Below are 15,349 nucleotides of genomic sequence, written 5' to 3' on the forward strand. Positions count from 1 at the left end.
CCTGGTAACTATTGCTGGCGTTGCGCAGCGGGGCGTCTTGACTTTTCAACAGAAGCCTTGTCGCGTTTCACCGAATGAGAATGTTTTCTTTGGCCACGGAGTGCACTCCAAAAGCAGATCTCTGATTCCTCGTTCTTTATGATTTATCATAAACTCATGCACGCCTAAACAACTGTGAGTGTTGACCTGGGCGAACTAAATCTGTGACTTGAACCCAAAGGCGGGAAGCCTTCGACGCCACCGGTTGATCTCCTTTGGCGCTGGGGCGCTTTTCTTGGTGAGGGTATTTAGTTGAAAGACAGAGAGATCTATGAGATTGCACATGGGTCTGTCTTGCAACAGGTGTTAAGTCGATCCTTTGAGTCATTTGAAATTAGCTTTTCGGAGTAGTTTAATTTAACTAAGGATAATTGATCTAATTAATCCTACTTTTACATGAAGCTCGGTGGGTGGCGAGCCTTGGCCGGCATAACTTACTCAGTGCAACCAACAACCTAGCAGATTCAACAAGGAACCGTCTGGTTCTGTTCCCTCTCCGTACTTGACGATGCCCACCCAACACTTCTTTTCCCTTTGAGTTGGTGCCAAAGTGATAAAAACCAAAGGGGTGATCACTGCAGCGAGGTAACTATGGATATTAAAGCTTGTATGGTTAACTATAGTTTATGGCTTCAGCCACCGAAGCAAATGAGATAGCACCCCACAACCCAGCCAACCCCCCAAAAACAAACCCAACTCCAGGCCAGATTGACGACTACCTGTTCTAATAAATGAGCTGATCTGTCAAATAAACAGGATGTTTTGCGTCCAAATGGCTGGAACACCCTACACTGATGTCCGCCTCTCCCATAGAGCTAGTATGGGTATGATGGCTTATCCACTTTGAATATCACAGTTTCATGGTTATGAGAAAAATCTTGTAGAGGGATAAAAAGGGGGAGGGAGATGAATCCAGTTCTCATCAGCAATGAGCAGATAGGAATCAGTCAACATGATTCTGCATATGCACCCTGAACTGTGTTGCTGTTGCCCCTCACTACAGTCATCACACGACAAAGAAAGCATGAGTATGAGAACAGGAAGGCCGTTGTAAGCAAGAGAAGGAGGGCGAGAATGACATCTCTCCTGGAACTCCTCTTCGCCTTCATCACTCTCATCCCCATCAGCTTCTTGCTTGATCAAGCATCCATTCATTTCAAGGTTCAGTCATCACATCTTAAGAACCAGCTCAGCCCTCTCCAACTGTGCAACGCTCGCTTACTTGCGTACCTGCTGTCAAGCCCACCTGCAGCCACCGCAATCATGGGATCCTATCACCAGGCGAACCGTTCAGGCAAGCAGGGTGAGGATCAGGAATCGGCGCGTTTTCGTCTTGATAAAATGACGAGGATCCTGATCCAATTCCAATTTCCACCTGTTGAATCACAAGAATACAAAGAGCAGACTGCTAGCCGTCGAAGCCGTCCGTTTATGAAACCCAGCTCTCCACTGTTATGGTTGATACTCCTCTGCTTTTGCGTCTTCTTTTTTTTCAGTAGTAGTTTGTTTTATGCGCTTTACACCTGCAGCTTCGACTCTGACGACATTTCTGCAGCTAAAACTCAGCCACGCTTCTCTTTTTTGCCCCACAAAGGAGGCTTGAAGGGGTACTATAACAACCCGCCTATCTTTCTTGCTAAGCAGTTCACGACGACAACTACAACTACAACTACAACAACAACAACAACAACAACAACAACAACAATTGCTGACACCGCTGATACTACTTCCGCCGCCCTTGCTATTAAATCTCCTGTTGATATCGTTGTAGTTGACAAACGTCTATACCTCCCCAAATACGAAGATTCGTGTCCCAATCCATCAGATCCACCAGATCCACCAGTCAACATGATGAATCCAGGGTTTAGGTCGGTCGTGTATTTTGTCAACTGGGTATGTGGTTGAGATTATTTCCCCATCTGTTTTCGTTAGTTGTTGGTCATCAAGTTATTTTGAATATGTGCCACCTTACACCCCAGGTATGCACCGTTTCTCGAGTTGGACTACAAAATCTAAGTGCATGTTAGACGTGCTTTCTATTCTGAAGCTTCATAGGATTCATTGTTTGGCAATCCTATGTTCTGTATGATATCCTGCACTAACAGACATAGAATTAGCCTTTTTTTCTTTTTTTTCTTTTTTTTTCTTTTCTCTATATGTTTTTGGTTTGAATGGTTTATCTTCTTGCATCTTTCAGCATTTAACTAACCATTGATACAGGCAATCTACGGTCGTAACTATAACCCACAAGACTTGCCAGTGGAGAAGCTGACGCATGTTCTGTACGCGTTTGCGAATGTCCGCCCAGAGAGCGGAGAAGTGTATGTTTTCTCCGCTGTGGTCAGCATTAAATTACTCAATTAGTCGAGTTTAAGAACAATTCTAACTCGCACATTCCGCGGCCTTTTACGTTAGCTACTTGTCCGATACTTGGTCCGATATTGAAAAGCACTATCCAACCGATTCCTGGGAAGATGTCGGAACCAATGTGTATGGCTGCATCAAGCAGCTCTTCTTGCTGAAAAAGAAACATCGGAGTTTGCATGTGCTCCTCTCCATCGGGGGATGGACATATTCTTCCAACTTCGCCCTACCTGCAAGCACCCCAGCTGGTAGAGCCAAGTTTGCTGAAACTGCTGTCAAGTTACTTCTTGATTTGGGATTGGATGGTAGGTGTTATCCCTAGTAACATAAATGAAGACAGGATACGTCAAATTGAAGTCGACTAGAAGAAACTAATAAAATGCTTTTGCGGCTTACAGGACTTGATATTGACTGGGAGTATCCCAAGAGTATGGATTCACTGCTAAAGTTCTTCACACGCCCAGTGAACGTGCTAATACCAATATTAGATGATGGCGAGGCCAAGGACTTTGTGTTGCTTCTAAAAGCGACACGAGAGGTATGGTAATCTTGTGTTCCCCGGCTATCCAACCTCTGTGAATCTGACCATTAATCCTTCGGTCAAAATAGGAACTTGATAGGGTAGGTAGGGGGGATCGCAAGTTCTTGTTAACCATCGCTTGTCCAGCGGGTAGGTATATAATACAATATTACGACGACCAGCTTGGTTGTATCACTCCATCATGGTTTCCTGCCAAATTATTAATTTCAATTATGTAGGCCCCGAGAATTATCGAAAGCTACGCCTCCAAGAGATGACCCCATATCTGGACTTCTATAACCTCATGGCCTATGACTACTCCGGAAGCTGGGACACCATAGCAGGTCATCAATCAAACATTAAACCCTCCACATCGAACCCCAAATCAACCCCGTTCTCCACTGAAGCAGCCCTGAATTACTATATTGGCGTCGGCGGCGTACCAGCCTCCAAAATAGTCCTAGGAATGCCGTTATACGGACGCGCCTTCGCCAATACCGATGGTCCTGGGACTCCCTTCCATGGCAATGGCGGCTCCGGCAGTTGGGAGACCGGTATTTGGGATTACAAAGTTCTGCCTAAACCCGGTGCGGGAGAGCAGATGCTATCCATTCGTAGTGGTGAATGTGGTGCAACTTGGAGCTACGACAGGCTCTCTCGCACGATGATTACCTATGATACTGTGTCGATGGTTGAAGAGAAGACCAGGTATCTTATCGAGAGAGGCCTTGGAGGGGGAATGTGGTGGGAAGCGAGCGGGGATAGGGATCCCAAAACCGGCAACAAAGCGAATGGGAGCCTTATTGGCACTTTTGTGGAAGAGATTGGGGGAACTTCGAAGTTGCAGAAGGTTCAGAATGTATTGTCGTTTCCGGAGAGTAAATATGATAACTTGAAGAATCAGTTTCCTGGGGAGTAGGGAGGCGTCGTGGATAGCAAAATGTATCGAAAGGCCATCTGTTCTTTTCTGCAGGATGTGTTTAATTGTTTTTTGTCTTTATCAAAACATTTGTTTGGCATGTATTAACCTTTTCCTTTCACATATGGCTGAATGGGTGATGGTCACATGCTCTTCTCCCTTTTTGTTACAAGTCATACGCCTCCCATTTGTCAGTAACAACTCAACAAGATGGAAACAATAAGGTGAGCAATTAATGACAGCAATGATTCACATGTATACGTTATCTCCTCCATACTGGATACTAGGTACTTGATAGGTCCATTTAACAAGAAACAAGGCGGTTTAAGATTCAATTTTGATTGCTCGTCAACTAGATACAGGAAGGTATTCATTTTTCCCCCATCCCATACCTAACAGGCATTTAACTCAGAAATCCCACCATCTATTTGGACTCATCAAAGACGTAGGTAAGATGGCACTTTCCACAGTACTGGCGGTTGGTCATGGAAGCCATGAAAACACCGGCTCCGCACTAAGACAATTTTAGCAAATGGACACAATGATGCACACATGTACATAGACACACACGCAACATACCTCAGGAGTGGGGCACTCGCGGCGCAGACGCTCGATCTTTCCATCACCATCGACCTTGTAATACTTGAGGACGGCAAGCTTGGTCTTCTTGCGCTTGTGCTTGATCTTCTTGGGGGTGGTATAGACCTTCTTCTTGCGCTTCTTGCCACCACCACGAAGACGCAGGACGAGGTGGAGGGTCGACTCCTTCTGAATGTTGTAGTCAGAGAGGGTGCGACCGTCCTCGAGCTGTTTACCGGCGAAGATCAGACGTTGCTGGTCGGGAGGGATTCCCTCCTTGTCTATGCGGGTGAAAATTACGTTAGATTTTTCATGTTCCCCTTCTCTTCTTTTTTTTTTTTTTTTTTTTTTGGGGGGGGGGGGGGGGGAAATTTGTGCCTGCTGTGAGTAGGGTTAGATTTTCGTACCCTGGATCTTAGACTTCACATTGTCAATGGTATCAGACGACTCCACCTCGAGGGTGATAGTCTTCCCCGTAAGGGTCTTGACGAAGATCTGCATTTTGACGAAGGCCTATAGCAGTGATTAGTTACCATATCTGAATTGCTTGTTGCTTGATGGAGGATGTATGTCGATGAGGCAAAACGCAGTTGGCGGATAAACGGGTCCGGCAGATAGAAATAGAGGTCCTGAGTATGGGAATATATAATATATGGGGATGTTTATTCAAACTTACCTCGACAAATTGTCTTCCTCAACCTTCCTATGCAAATCGTTGATGATTGTTTCAAGATACAACAAATAAGCAGCGCACAGGTTTAAAATACCGGCGGGTGGTTTGTGGATCACGTGGAAATAATTCTGAGTAAGCTCCCACGTGATCCATACCGATGGTCCTAAACCTCGCTAAACCCGATCGGGAGGTTGCCGGGCCAACGATCTTTGTTTGGAACCCGCTTTCGATCTTGAACCGACATTTTACTATGACAACGATGCTTGAGAGAACTCCATAATTTGCACTTCCCACTGCTAACCCAACATTTGTCTGTTGATATTTTCCTTTCGCTCACTATTACAAAATTCTTTATTTACCATCTTCTTTCGCTCCTCCGCTTTTGTTGATAGACGACAATTTGACGCTGTTCTATACGTGGGGTCGAACACCCTTGCACTCTGCTACCCCGTTTCGCCCCCCATCTGATATCGGTTTTGACCCATATTGATCCAGGGTTGGTTTATTCAGAATCTTTGGTACATTCCTTCTTGCTTTGCTACTTCCTGACACCACTATAGGTCGTTCGTAGCGTTGTTTCGTTTCTTTTTCATCAGGCCATGATTTTTCAAAACAAGTCCCTATCCCACTGCTACTGTGTGTATGATTGAATTGAAGGATTGCATGCATACATTTGTGGGCCCACTGATCTGTTAAAATTACCTAGGCGACACATAGTCTCCAGAAGGTACTCTGAAAATATAAATTATAGCTTGAATTGAACGGAAGAGCGCATTCGAGGCGTGGGAAACTTCTCCTCACCTTCCGATCTGCCGCTCTATGATAGAGCAGATATGCAGAGCTATCATTCGCACCGAAGAGGCTTAAGTCTGGACGACGGGCTCTTGGGACGGCGTCACCATGCGCTTCCACATCCTCCTCCTTCCTTTCTTAAGAGCCCAAGTCTGCCTCAGTTCCCGGATATTGTTCCTCAGCAGTATGAGAGCCCGACGGTCCAACGACCAAGCACTCCCAAAAAGCAAACTGGTTCCGGTGGGTCACCTTATTATCGTCATCATCATCATCATCATGGTGATTATATGTAGCTGACAACAAGAAGAATCACTTCCCCTAACACCAGCAACAACACCATTCCGGCGACCGAATGACTTTTTCCAGAATTCCGCGAGTGTTCAGCTCTCGCCAACAAGGCAACACGCAGAGAAATTTGTCGCAAATAGAGGCAGTTCCACATCATTGCAACGGGCAAAAACGGTCCAAGGGATTGTTCGGAGCAACTTCTTTCAACAGAAAAGCCATGTTCTCTCTCCATCAAACACCACACTATTCGACCCCTTGGATACCTTCACCACCCAGTTACCTGACCTTGGAGACGATGTATTTCCTAATTTCACCTTCCATCATGCAGAAGATTTAAAAAATATCTCGGTTTCATTGGACCCGCCATCTTCTCCTGTTCACTCCGTTTTGAGTTCCACGTGCCAGACTACGGATACTCCGTGCTCAGGAGTTCGCCCTGACTCTTCTCGTCCCAAAGTGCCGATTATGCCTGCTGTACCCCTCATCCCTACATATCCTCAAACGGCTAACTCAAGTCCTTGTTCACCGCTGCTGAAGGCGCCTTTATCGCCCCGCCCGGTGTCAATTGCTGACTTGAACCTGGGCTCCAACGCCCACGCCTCCATTGAAGAGACAGGCATTACAATTGACGACATTGCTGCATTTATCGAGGGACCTGATGGGGTCGACAAAAAATGGGTATGTACGTACCGGGGATGCAACAAAAGGTTTGGAAGGAAGGAAAATATCAAATCCCACGTCCAGACGCATCTTGGAGACAGACAATATAGATGCAACCACTGCAACAAATGTTTCGTTCGTGGCCACGATCTCAAGCGCCATGCTAAAATCCATACAGGAGTTAAACCCTACCCATGCGAATGTGGCAACAGTTTTGCACGACAGGATGCCTTGACGAGGCACAAACAGCGAGGAATGTGCAGTGGTGCTTTTAAGGGAGCTGTACGAAAAGTAGTCAAACGAGGTAGGCCACGAAAGAACAGGCCAGAGCAGGCCGAACGGCACAATAAAGCCATCAGAGCGCGCATTGGGGCGAGTGGAAAATCTTATGCGAGTTCAATTTCGGAATCATCATGTACTACACTCGCCTCTCCCCCGAGCGAAAGCAATGAGGCCGAAAGCGTACTAGATTCGAGTCGTAGTGAGGACTTTCCATATCTGCACAGTGATGGATTCGGTTTACCTCCCGATGTCTTTACCTTCACGCCTCCTGCCTCACCAGGTTTCAGCACTGGAAATCTACCTTCACCGGCGCGAAGCTTCCGTTCAATGACACCCACCTGGGAGAGAAACTTTCTCTCTCTCTCTCCGACAAAAAGACCTCTTGATGATATCCCCGAAGAAATCCCAGCTATCTCGCTTCTTGCCCCAGATTCCCCGACCCCGGTCAAAAAGGGACGGCCAGAATCTTCCTTGCAATTGTGGCTGCATTCGTCTACGGAATCAGCATTCGCTGCTGAAAATGCGCCGGACTTCGATGTTTTCGCCAGCCAAAGTCAACATTCGAACGTGACTTCCATCTCCGCCACTCTTGACCAGAGCCAACTTGCTTCTCTCCAGCTTCCATCAACGGTCGGGATCCTGCCAACAGAAGCCAGTGACTCACTATCATCAGATTATGAACCCTTCCTAACAAGCTCTTCCTCTCAACACGATAACACCAGCGAACTCAATCTCAGTTCGCATTTCCTTTCTGGGCCTTTCTCTCAGTACTCTGAGGATTTTTTGAACAGTTTTGGTGGTGAAATCGATAATGAAATGTAATTTGGTTTTATTGATATGGATAGCAAGATGAAACACCACAGCTCCGGTTGGTTATGACACTAACTTGAGTTTAGTTAACTAGCATTTTGAAACGCATTTTTAGCACGTTCCACGAGTAACTCGCTAATGTGTAACTAATATAATTTTTTGGAGGGAATGAATGTATTCCATGGATGCTTACGATAGACATGACTAAGCCTTCTATTTTGCTTTTTGGGATGGTTACGTTCGTATACCTGTTTGTTTATGGCCCCATCATATTTCTTGTTCTGAGTTGCAAATACCTCTCCAAATAACAGTTGCTTTTCTTTTTCTTCCCCTTTTTGCCCTTTGCCCTCCCCTCCCTTGGGGTTTGTATTTCCTATCCTGGTTATTTCAATCTTCATTTTTTTTTAAATATCAACCCTTCTATGTTAGCGCGCGAACTTGCAAATTTTCGAAATGGGAGATGAATTAATTTCTTTCAAGGGCCTATTCGATATTTCTTGACTTGTATTTTGGTAGATTATTTTGCGGCACGGCTCTTTCTTCTCCTTTGGTCTCCTTTTCTGCAACTTAGGATTAATGTGGGGTTGTATTGAATTTATGGGTCAACAGATCAAATTATGCTTTATGAGATCAAAAATATATTCTTAGGTTGATTGTTGTTGTTCTTGTTGTTGTTGTTGTTCTTGTTGACTTTTTCGGAATACTGGGAGATTTATATAAACTTACATAACTAATGGAAATTCTGATGATCTAAAAAGGCCCAAAATGACGAGTTTATTACTGCAAGCACTACGGTCAACCTTCGGGATTTGGTTCGTACGTGCTCGTTCCAGCAGATTTGGCTCCCAGGTAGATCGTCACACTGTATTTTTGGAGGTACTTAGGAAAAGTGTACGGGAATTCGACGGGCAGTTTAAATGCTATTCTCTTGCATACAAAGAGTAGTACCTCCAAAAACAGTGCCGCATTCAACAAGTAAAGTGGGAATAAGAGCCACCGTAAACCCCATCATGTTCAATGTTGACATGTTCTCATCCATCAGGTTTCTCTGAGTAGGAAGGGTTGGTTTAGTAGCTTGGTGATTGACATTCTTCTTTGAGAGTTTGGCAGTAGACGTCAATGAAAGAAATCATATAACTAAGATGCTGGATGTTCTCAGCACTAAGGACAAATGATAACCTGTTCATCAGGTGTTTTGTGAAGTTCTTTCTTATGCATCAGATCATTCTCATCAAGAAGCTAACAATGATAAGCATATTCTTTGTCAATCTGTTCAGCTGTGAGGCTAAAAGTTTCTAAGTGAAATAATGGCTCTCATTTGTCGCCAATTCAAATATCCTTAACTATACAAGGGTTAAATTGAAGATTAGGTTTAGATACAGAGCATATAAAACACTTCAGGCCCAGATATCTACGCGAGCATCCCAGGCGTCTCAGTAGATTAGCTTAGATGCATATAAAACTATCAGTGTTGACTGTTGATCATATTATCTACTTTATATATATAGATAATGACATGAGTTCTTGTATCAGCTCTAGGTTTGATATAACAATGAGTATATCTCAATTTAAATCATTAATCTTAATTAAAATCATCATTAAGTCTGTATTGTTTAGTTCATTATGATATCTCTATATAGTTATCAAATATTTTAATATACTGTTATCTATCTTTATTCATTTTAGTCATTTAATGGTATTGAACTTGAAAGACTATAAAAATATCGTACTATATAATTAAAGCCTCGACAATTGAAAATATTATACTTACAAGTTATATATCTGTATTAAGTCAAAATACTATTAACTTTTATATCTCAAACATTGACCTACTATAATAAATAATATCTAACTTATTAGGAAGTTGAAATTCAACAAAACTTATTTGAAAATAATTTGTATGTAAACTATCTGATGTAATTTTTTACTGACAGTCATTATTTCATTATCAGATATAAGTATATATTATTTAAATTATCGTATTCAGAATGATTCGACAATTTAATATTGTACTCTTCACTAGAACGATCTAAATTTAGAGTAAATAATTTAAAAAACATAACAAGCTCTTTATTATTTATGAAAGTATCTACTTCAATATCTTCAATGCAATAAGTTGCTGAAGTCTTAAACGTAATAGTTAATTATCACTTGAGAAATATGATCTGCTGAAAGACAGACTCACAACTCATACTGTTGAAAATTGACAAAACACTAACTTTTTGATAACCCCATACCTCTGATCAAATACATTGTGAAGGCATAGCCTCTCTGGTCCATTAGCAATAGCTGTTCCGGGGTTTCCGCTGCTAAATACCAAGTCGGAATATCTCCCAATAGAAATCCCACCCTTTTCCATGACCTCAATTTCACCAAGCATGGTTCGGTTTGGCATTCCGCAGCGTCCATAACTTTAAGAGCTGGTGGTTTAATGGACAACCCAAGCGATAGTTCCAACTTACGACAGCTAAACCAAAGTCTTCCACGACAAGAAGAGCAGCTAAAACTACTGATGGATATCAATACAAGTAGAAGAAGACAATTCTTCGGCGGATTGTGGGATGTATAGCAATGGCACCAGAGATCAAAGGCCAGGTATGTCGATCCTGGTACAAGGAGCAGCAAGGACGATATCCAATGATTTCCGCTATTGATTTGAAAGCAAGCTCTCTGAGAAGGATTGTGAACTAGAGCAATTTGGAACAACCCCATAGAAGGTAGCGACAGTTGACATTTGTAAGTTTCAATTCTTCTGCGTGAGCATCTTCATGTGAATACTTGCGCCCAGCGATGCCAACAGTTGGTTCCTCTGACTGATTTTGATTTTAGAGGATCACTTCGTGGCAGATCAGTCTCCTCCATTTGTTTCCTTTAACAGCGGCATGTTGGATGCTAAAGATAGTTGCTATATAGTTGCTATATTTTTACGAATTGATTCCATGGACAAGAAAGACAACGACATAACAAGCCCCCAAAATTGACCTCCGAATAAACAGCTCTGGAGAAACATGAACCATTGAGATTGATACCTTACAGGGCAGGAGTCTCAAGGAAATGAACATTCGCTCCGCCCTCCTGTCCCCAGCTATCTAGCATGTGAACATAGGAAGCGCTGGCGGATTCATATTCTAGGAAAAGGGAAACAAATCACGCTTGAAACTTTTCCAAAATCGAGCTTCCCAGCCTAACAAACGGGCTAGTTGCCAATTTAAACGCAACATGATCTTCACGCCACTAGGAGAAGTTGGATGTACCGAGATATAGAAAACAGAAATGAAAATCTGGGAGATAAGAACAGTGGCAGTTGGAGTGGAGGGCCGGAAATACGATGGCGTTATTGTGGAGAGACGGTGAGGATAATCACATGCAGAAAGTTGTCACATCTACCCATCATCCGTGCAGTTGAAACAGAAAATGAAGGTGTAGGGAAATAAACATAGGAGGTATGATAAAGCGAGCGGACATGTTAAACAAAATTATGGATCCCACCATCCATCTTCTCCGGATGGTAAGTTGCTCAAACTTTGCTCGGGTAACTTAACTAGGTCAGAATGGAAAAGCAGTGGAGGGAGGGCAAGCCGATTCGCCAAGCCACCCTCCCCCTTTATGTCGAGGTTGTTGATAAGATCATCTATAACAGCGTGCCCAAGATTTGATTTCTCCTGTGTGGTTTAGTTATCGATCGATGGTTATCTCAGTGCGACACCAGATAGGAATCCGTGCGAATTCACGGATTAAAGCCCAGGATTCAACGGAGTTGTTGTAGCCGGCCCCATTAGTTGTTCCGTTCGCAAGACCCGTGGATGATTTATGCACTGATCAACATCATAACTCATAGTTGTGTAAAGTCAAAATGCATGAGTAAACTAACTATTAAGCGGAGCTTTGTTGACTTCTCGCATCAAATTGGGGAAAAAAAAAAAAAAAAAAAAAAGGGTCGGGAGGAGGGGAAAAGATCAACATAAAAGCCAGACTCCGTATGAAGGGTAGTTAACCACCCAAGCTAGTGTCCCTAAGTCCACTTTTAACATTAGTAATAGTTTTGTTTGGATGTCAATTTTGGTCGGGGTTTAGCACTGTTGATGCAATTGTCGAAGTTGTTTTCGCAATACACACCCCACCCTATCCCGTTGCTGCTGTAGAGTTTGCTGACACCGAAGAAACGTGTCACATTTTCTCATGCCTAACCGTCGCGGCACAGAGCCTGCATAGGGCAGGGCTCTAACTCCGTAGTTAGTTACATAGTTACATAACCCATTAGCGGCTGGCCCACATGTTGCGCTTGTTCGAGTCGTCTCCACTATCACATGCTGGTTGCGATTTGGGCGGGGAGAGAGGTTCGACTGACATAACACGAAGAAGCACTTGGGGAGAGACCGGAGTGAAGGCGTTTTCTCATTTGCTTGATCATATTTTCAATGCAGCAGCAATAGTAATCACAGGCTAACAGCTCAAAATCCACTATCCCCCATCCATGCCTGATCCCTCTCCCAGCGAAGCACAATCATTTAGGATACCACAGCAATAGCTGATTGCGTTAGTTACTGGCGTCTACATTTGATATTTCACAATGAACAAAGTTTGATCCCAATGCAACTCGGACAGCTGCTGTCTCTTTCATGGGTGGGCGCTTTCTCAGAGCTGAGCATGGATTCCAACAAGGAATTGAGTTTCACCTCTACGAAGTGCGTTTGTGATGCATAGCTGGGCATTGCTGGGCATTGCTCTGCATAAGAACCCCCGTTAGATAGAGTCTAGAAGGATAGATCGACGACCTCAACCTCATGTCGCTTAGCGTTGGGAGAGTGGAGATAACAGTTGTCGAGATCCAGTGGACATAGTGATACTGACCAGAGCAAGCGTGCTCCTTTTGCGTTTTGCGTCTTGAGCAGGATTGATCCATGGATGATTTAAGTTAGTCCAACCACTTGGGGGTGCCAATGGGCCTTTCCAATCACGTAAAAATAAGAGGATGAGATCTTTTCGAGGCAACGGCTATTTTGACCGTCAAGCGACCCGCTTCATGGCTGTGAAGCATAAATCTCTGCAGACGTTGTCAAACAGCTAAGCCCTGTTCCAATGAAGATGTTTAGCAACTAATTAATGTCCCTTAAAAAAAGGAAGCAGGATGAAGAAATTATAGAATGACAGATTATATCCATGTCCCTCATGTCCCATGTACAGAAAGACATATATGTCTACAGGATTAATGTATATAACTAGATGTACACATCCCGCCTCTCACCACCGCTTGGAGGCGGCAAGAGATAACCAGACCACCGCATCATCGTCGAAGCCTCCGGCGTCAAACCTAGATCCTTGATCCTCTCTGCTCTGGAGGTGTATATTCCCCTAGGCTAGTTGGTAGCTAGCCCTTGGCCACTTTCACATGCTTGCAATGGATGGCGATAAGTGGCTTCACAAGCTCAGTCTCTCACGCCTGGGTTTCGCGGGGATTGATTCGCTGCGAGGTTGGAATCTAGAGCCTGGTTATTAGAGGAGTTTGAGACGACGAGGACTGGAGAAATGAGGGAAGTCGATGTGCTAGTTAACCCTGAACCTTGGCCGCGGAGTTTGCCGCTATTGTTTTCTGGGTTGGGGATGGGAGGAGGAAGAGGGAAGAAGAGGGCCCCAAGGTTTCTTAATAATTAAAACCCATTCCCCCTCCTCTTTTCCATCCTTCTTGTATTTTTTTTTTCTTTTTTCCTTTTTTCGTCTTTTTATTTTCTCTTTTTCCGCTCTCTTCTTTCGTATATATATATATTCGTGCGTACTGTAGCATATAATTACGCCTGGTTCCCCCTTCCCAGTGTTCAAACAGGCCTACATTCGGCCTTCTATTCTTCGATCATCTGCTATACCCGAGGTATGTTGTTTACCAATAATAATTATATGCTCGCTATGCTAACGAACAATTCTCTCAGTTTCATATCTCATATACAACCAAAATCCAATATGGGCGAACCAACTGTCAACGGCGAAAAGCCATCCTCTCAATTCCTTCACGTACGTCCTCTTCCCCCCTTCTCCTTTCCCCTCCCCTCCCATCCCGCTTTCTCCAGACTCCTCGCTAACACCCCACTCCACACTCCTCCAGGAACTCGCCACTATTCCTCTGATCTCAGACTCTATCACCTACCTCAAAAGCAACCCATACGGACAGAAATCCCTTCAACTCGCGGACAAAAGCTACTCAACATATGCCAAGCCTGTCCTCCCCTTACTCTCCAAGCCGTTCCACTACGTTGCCCCTTACGTCGCCAAAGCAGACTCCCTAAGCAGCCAAGGGCTCAAGCGCGTCGAGGACCGGTTCCCCATCGTCAAAGAAGATACGGAAAATATCAAGGGAACCCTGAAGAATTATGTCGACAAGCCATTTAAGGTTGTGCAGGAGGGCAAGCAGCATCTGCTCCAGGTTTATTCTACAGAGTATAAGAACTGCGGGGGTGGCGAAGGGTATGTAAGTGTTGGCAAGGCGGTTCTTATTACCGGCATCATCATTACATCAGAGTCTTTGGAGTGGTTGAAGGGGTTTATTATGAAAGCGGAGAAAGAGACCCAAAAAGGCGTTGGGAAGGTTGCTAAGAAGATCCATTCGGAGAAGGTTGCTTGAAAATGAGGGATGGTCTCTGCTGTCGTACCGCACCTGAATGCGGCCTTGAAGTTGAAAATTGAGAGGAGGAGGGGGGGGGGGGGGGGGGGAAAGGGGCGAAAAGTCGTTCAGATGTTGATGTTTTAAAAAATAGTTTCCTTGTTTTCTGGCATTCTGCTGTTGGATGGGTTCTTTTCTGGTTTCTTCAAGTCTTCTTTTTGTGTAATATGAGGTACACTTTGCTCAAATCTTTCTGGGAGGAAGCATACAGCCATGTCTACTCTTTCATTAACTACTTCTGACGTCGTGTTGGGAATATAGGGTTTAGGCGCCTTAGGGTTTAGGCGCCTTTTGACACTTTATTATCATTTTTGTTTATTCAACTAGATTTGCTTCTCAATCCCCGACTGTCCTTTTTCCTTCTTTAAAAGTAGTAACTTCATTTGAGCTCAGACTGATTTCACATGTGCACTTCAGCTTTCAAACGGCCTTTTTCCTAATAGCTTCACGCTGATTGTCGAGTGAATCATGTTGTTGATATGTGTGCAATTGCGAGCTCAACATCTTCCCAAAAATGATGATATCATAGGCATATTTTTTTTTTTTTCCAGTGGGTTTTGCGATTCTTGACTTTTGAATTTTGCATGTGAAAATCAGATGGAGCTTTCGCTAATTATGCTTACTACGGAGGTAGTTAAGGTTATGTTACTCTCTGTACAAAAAGCTCAGCTTGCCTCCTAGGTAAACTTACACATCCTGAACCCTGGAACATGCCCGATACGATTGCAAATATAGGGATAGCATCCGAAGGCGGGAAAAATATCCGCCTTT

At 44.0% G+C, this 15,349-nt stretch overlaps 5 protein-coding genes across 5 annotated transcripts; 3 read left to right on the forward strand and 2 right to left on the reverse strand.

Moving 5' to 3' along the window:
• Positions 1–1,113: 1,113 nt before the first annotated feature.
• Positions 1,114–3,842, forward strand: PADG_00994 (uncharacterized protein; the record flags this gene model as incomplete). Its single annotated transcript, XM_010757778.1, has 8 exons — positions 1,114–1,496; positions 1,569–1,932; positions 2,260–2,360; positions 2,455–2,708; positions 2,802–2,831; positions 2,892–2,941; positions 3,013–3,073; positions 3,163–3,842. 8 exons carry the CDS (start codon positions 1,114–1,116, stop codon positions 3,840–3,842), a joined length of 1,923 nt encoding a protein of 640 aa, XP_010756080.1.
• Positions 3,843–4,266: 424 nt separating this feature from the next.
• PADG_00995 (ubiquitin-40S ribosomal protein S27a) lies at positions 4,267–4,922 on the reverse strand (the record flags this gene model as incomplete). The annotated part of the gene is made up of 3 exons (XM_010758265.1): positions 4,267–4,356; positions 4,422–4,702; positions 4,829–4,922. 3 exons carry the CDS (start codon positions 4,920–4,922, stop codon positions 4,267–4,269), a joined length of 465 nt encoding a protein of 154 aa, XP_010756567.1.
• Positions 4,923–5,927: 1,005 nt separating this feature from the next.
• On the forward strand, positions 5,928–7,938 carry PADG_00996 (uncharacterized protein; the record flags this gene model as incomplete). The annotated part of the gene is made up of 2 exons (XM_010757779.1): positions 5,928–6,126; positions 6,194–7,938. The coding sequence occupies 2 exons, from the start codon at positions 5,928–5,930 to the stop codon at positions 7,936–7,938; spliced, it is 1,944 nt and encodes a 647-aa protein (XP_010756081.1).
• Positions 7,939–10,015: 2,077 nt separating this feature from the next.
• On the reverse strand, positions 10,016–10,306 carry PADG_11188 (uncharacterized protein; the record flags this gene model as incomplete). Its single annotated transcript, XM_010758481.1, has 2 exons — positions 10,016–10,052; positions 10,146–10,306. 2 exons carry the CDS (start codon positions 10,304–10,306, stop codon positions 10,016–10,018), a joined length of 198 nt encoding a protein of 65 aa, XP_010756783.1.
• Positions 10,307–13,881: 3,575 nt separating this feature from the next.
• Positions 13,882–14,539, forward strand: PADG_00999 (uncharacterized protein; the record flags this gene model as incomplete). The annotated part of the gene is made up of 2 exons (XM_010758266.1): positions 13,882–13,932; positions 14,024–14,539. 2 exons carry the CDS (start codon positions 13,882–13,884, stop codon positions 14,537–14,539), a joined length of 567 nt encoding a protein of 188 aa, XP_010756568.1.
• Between the last annotated feature and the right edge of the window lie 810 nt (positions 14,540–15,349).

The sequence above is a fragment of the Paracoccidioides brasiliensis genome (genome assembly GCF_000150735.1).
Source record: "Paracoccidioides brasiliensis Pb18 unplaced genomic scaffold supercont2.1, whole genome shotgun sequence".
NCBI classification, from domain to species: Eukaryota; Fungi; Ascomycota; class Eurotiomycetes; order Onygenales; family Ajellomycetaceae; genus Paracoccidioides; species Paracoccidioides brasiliensis.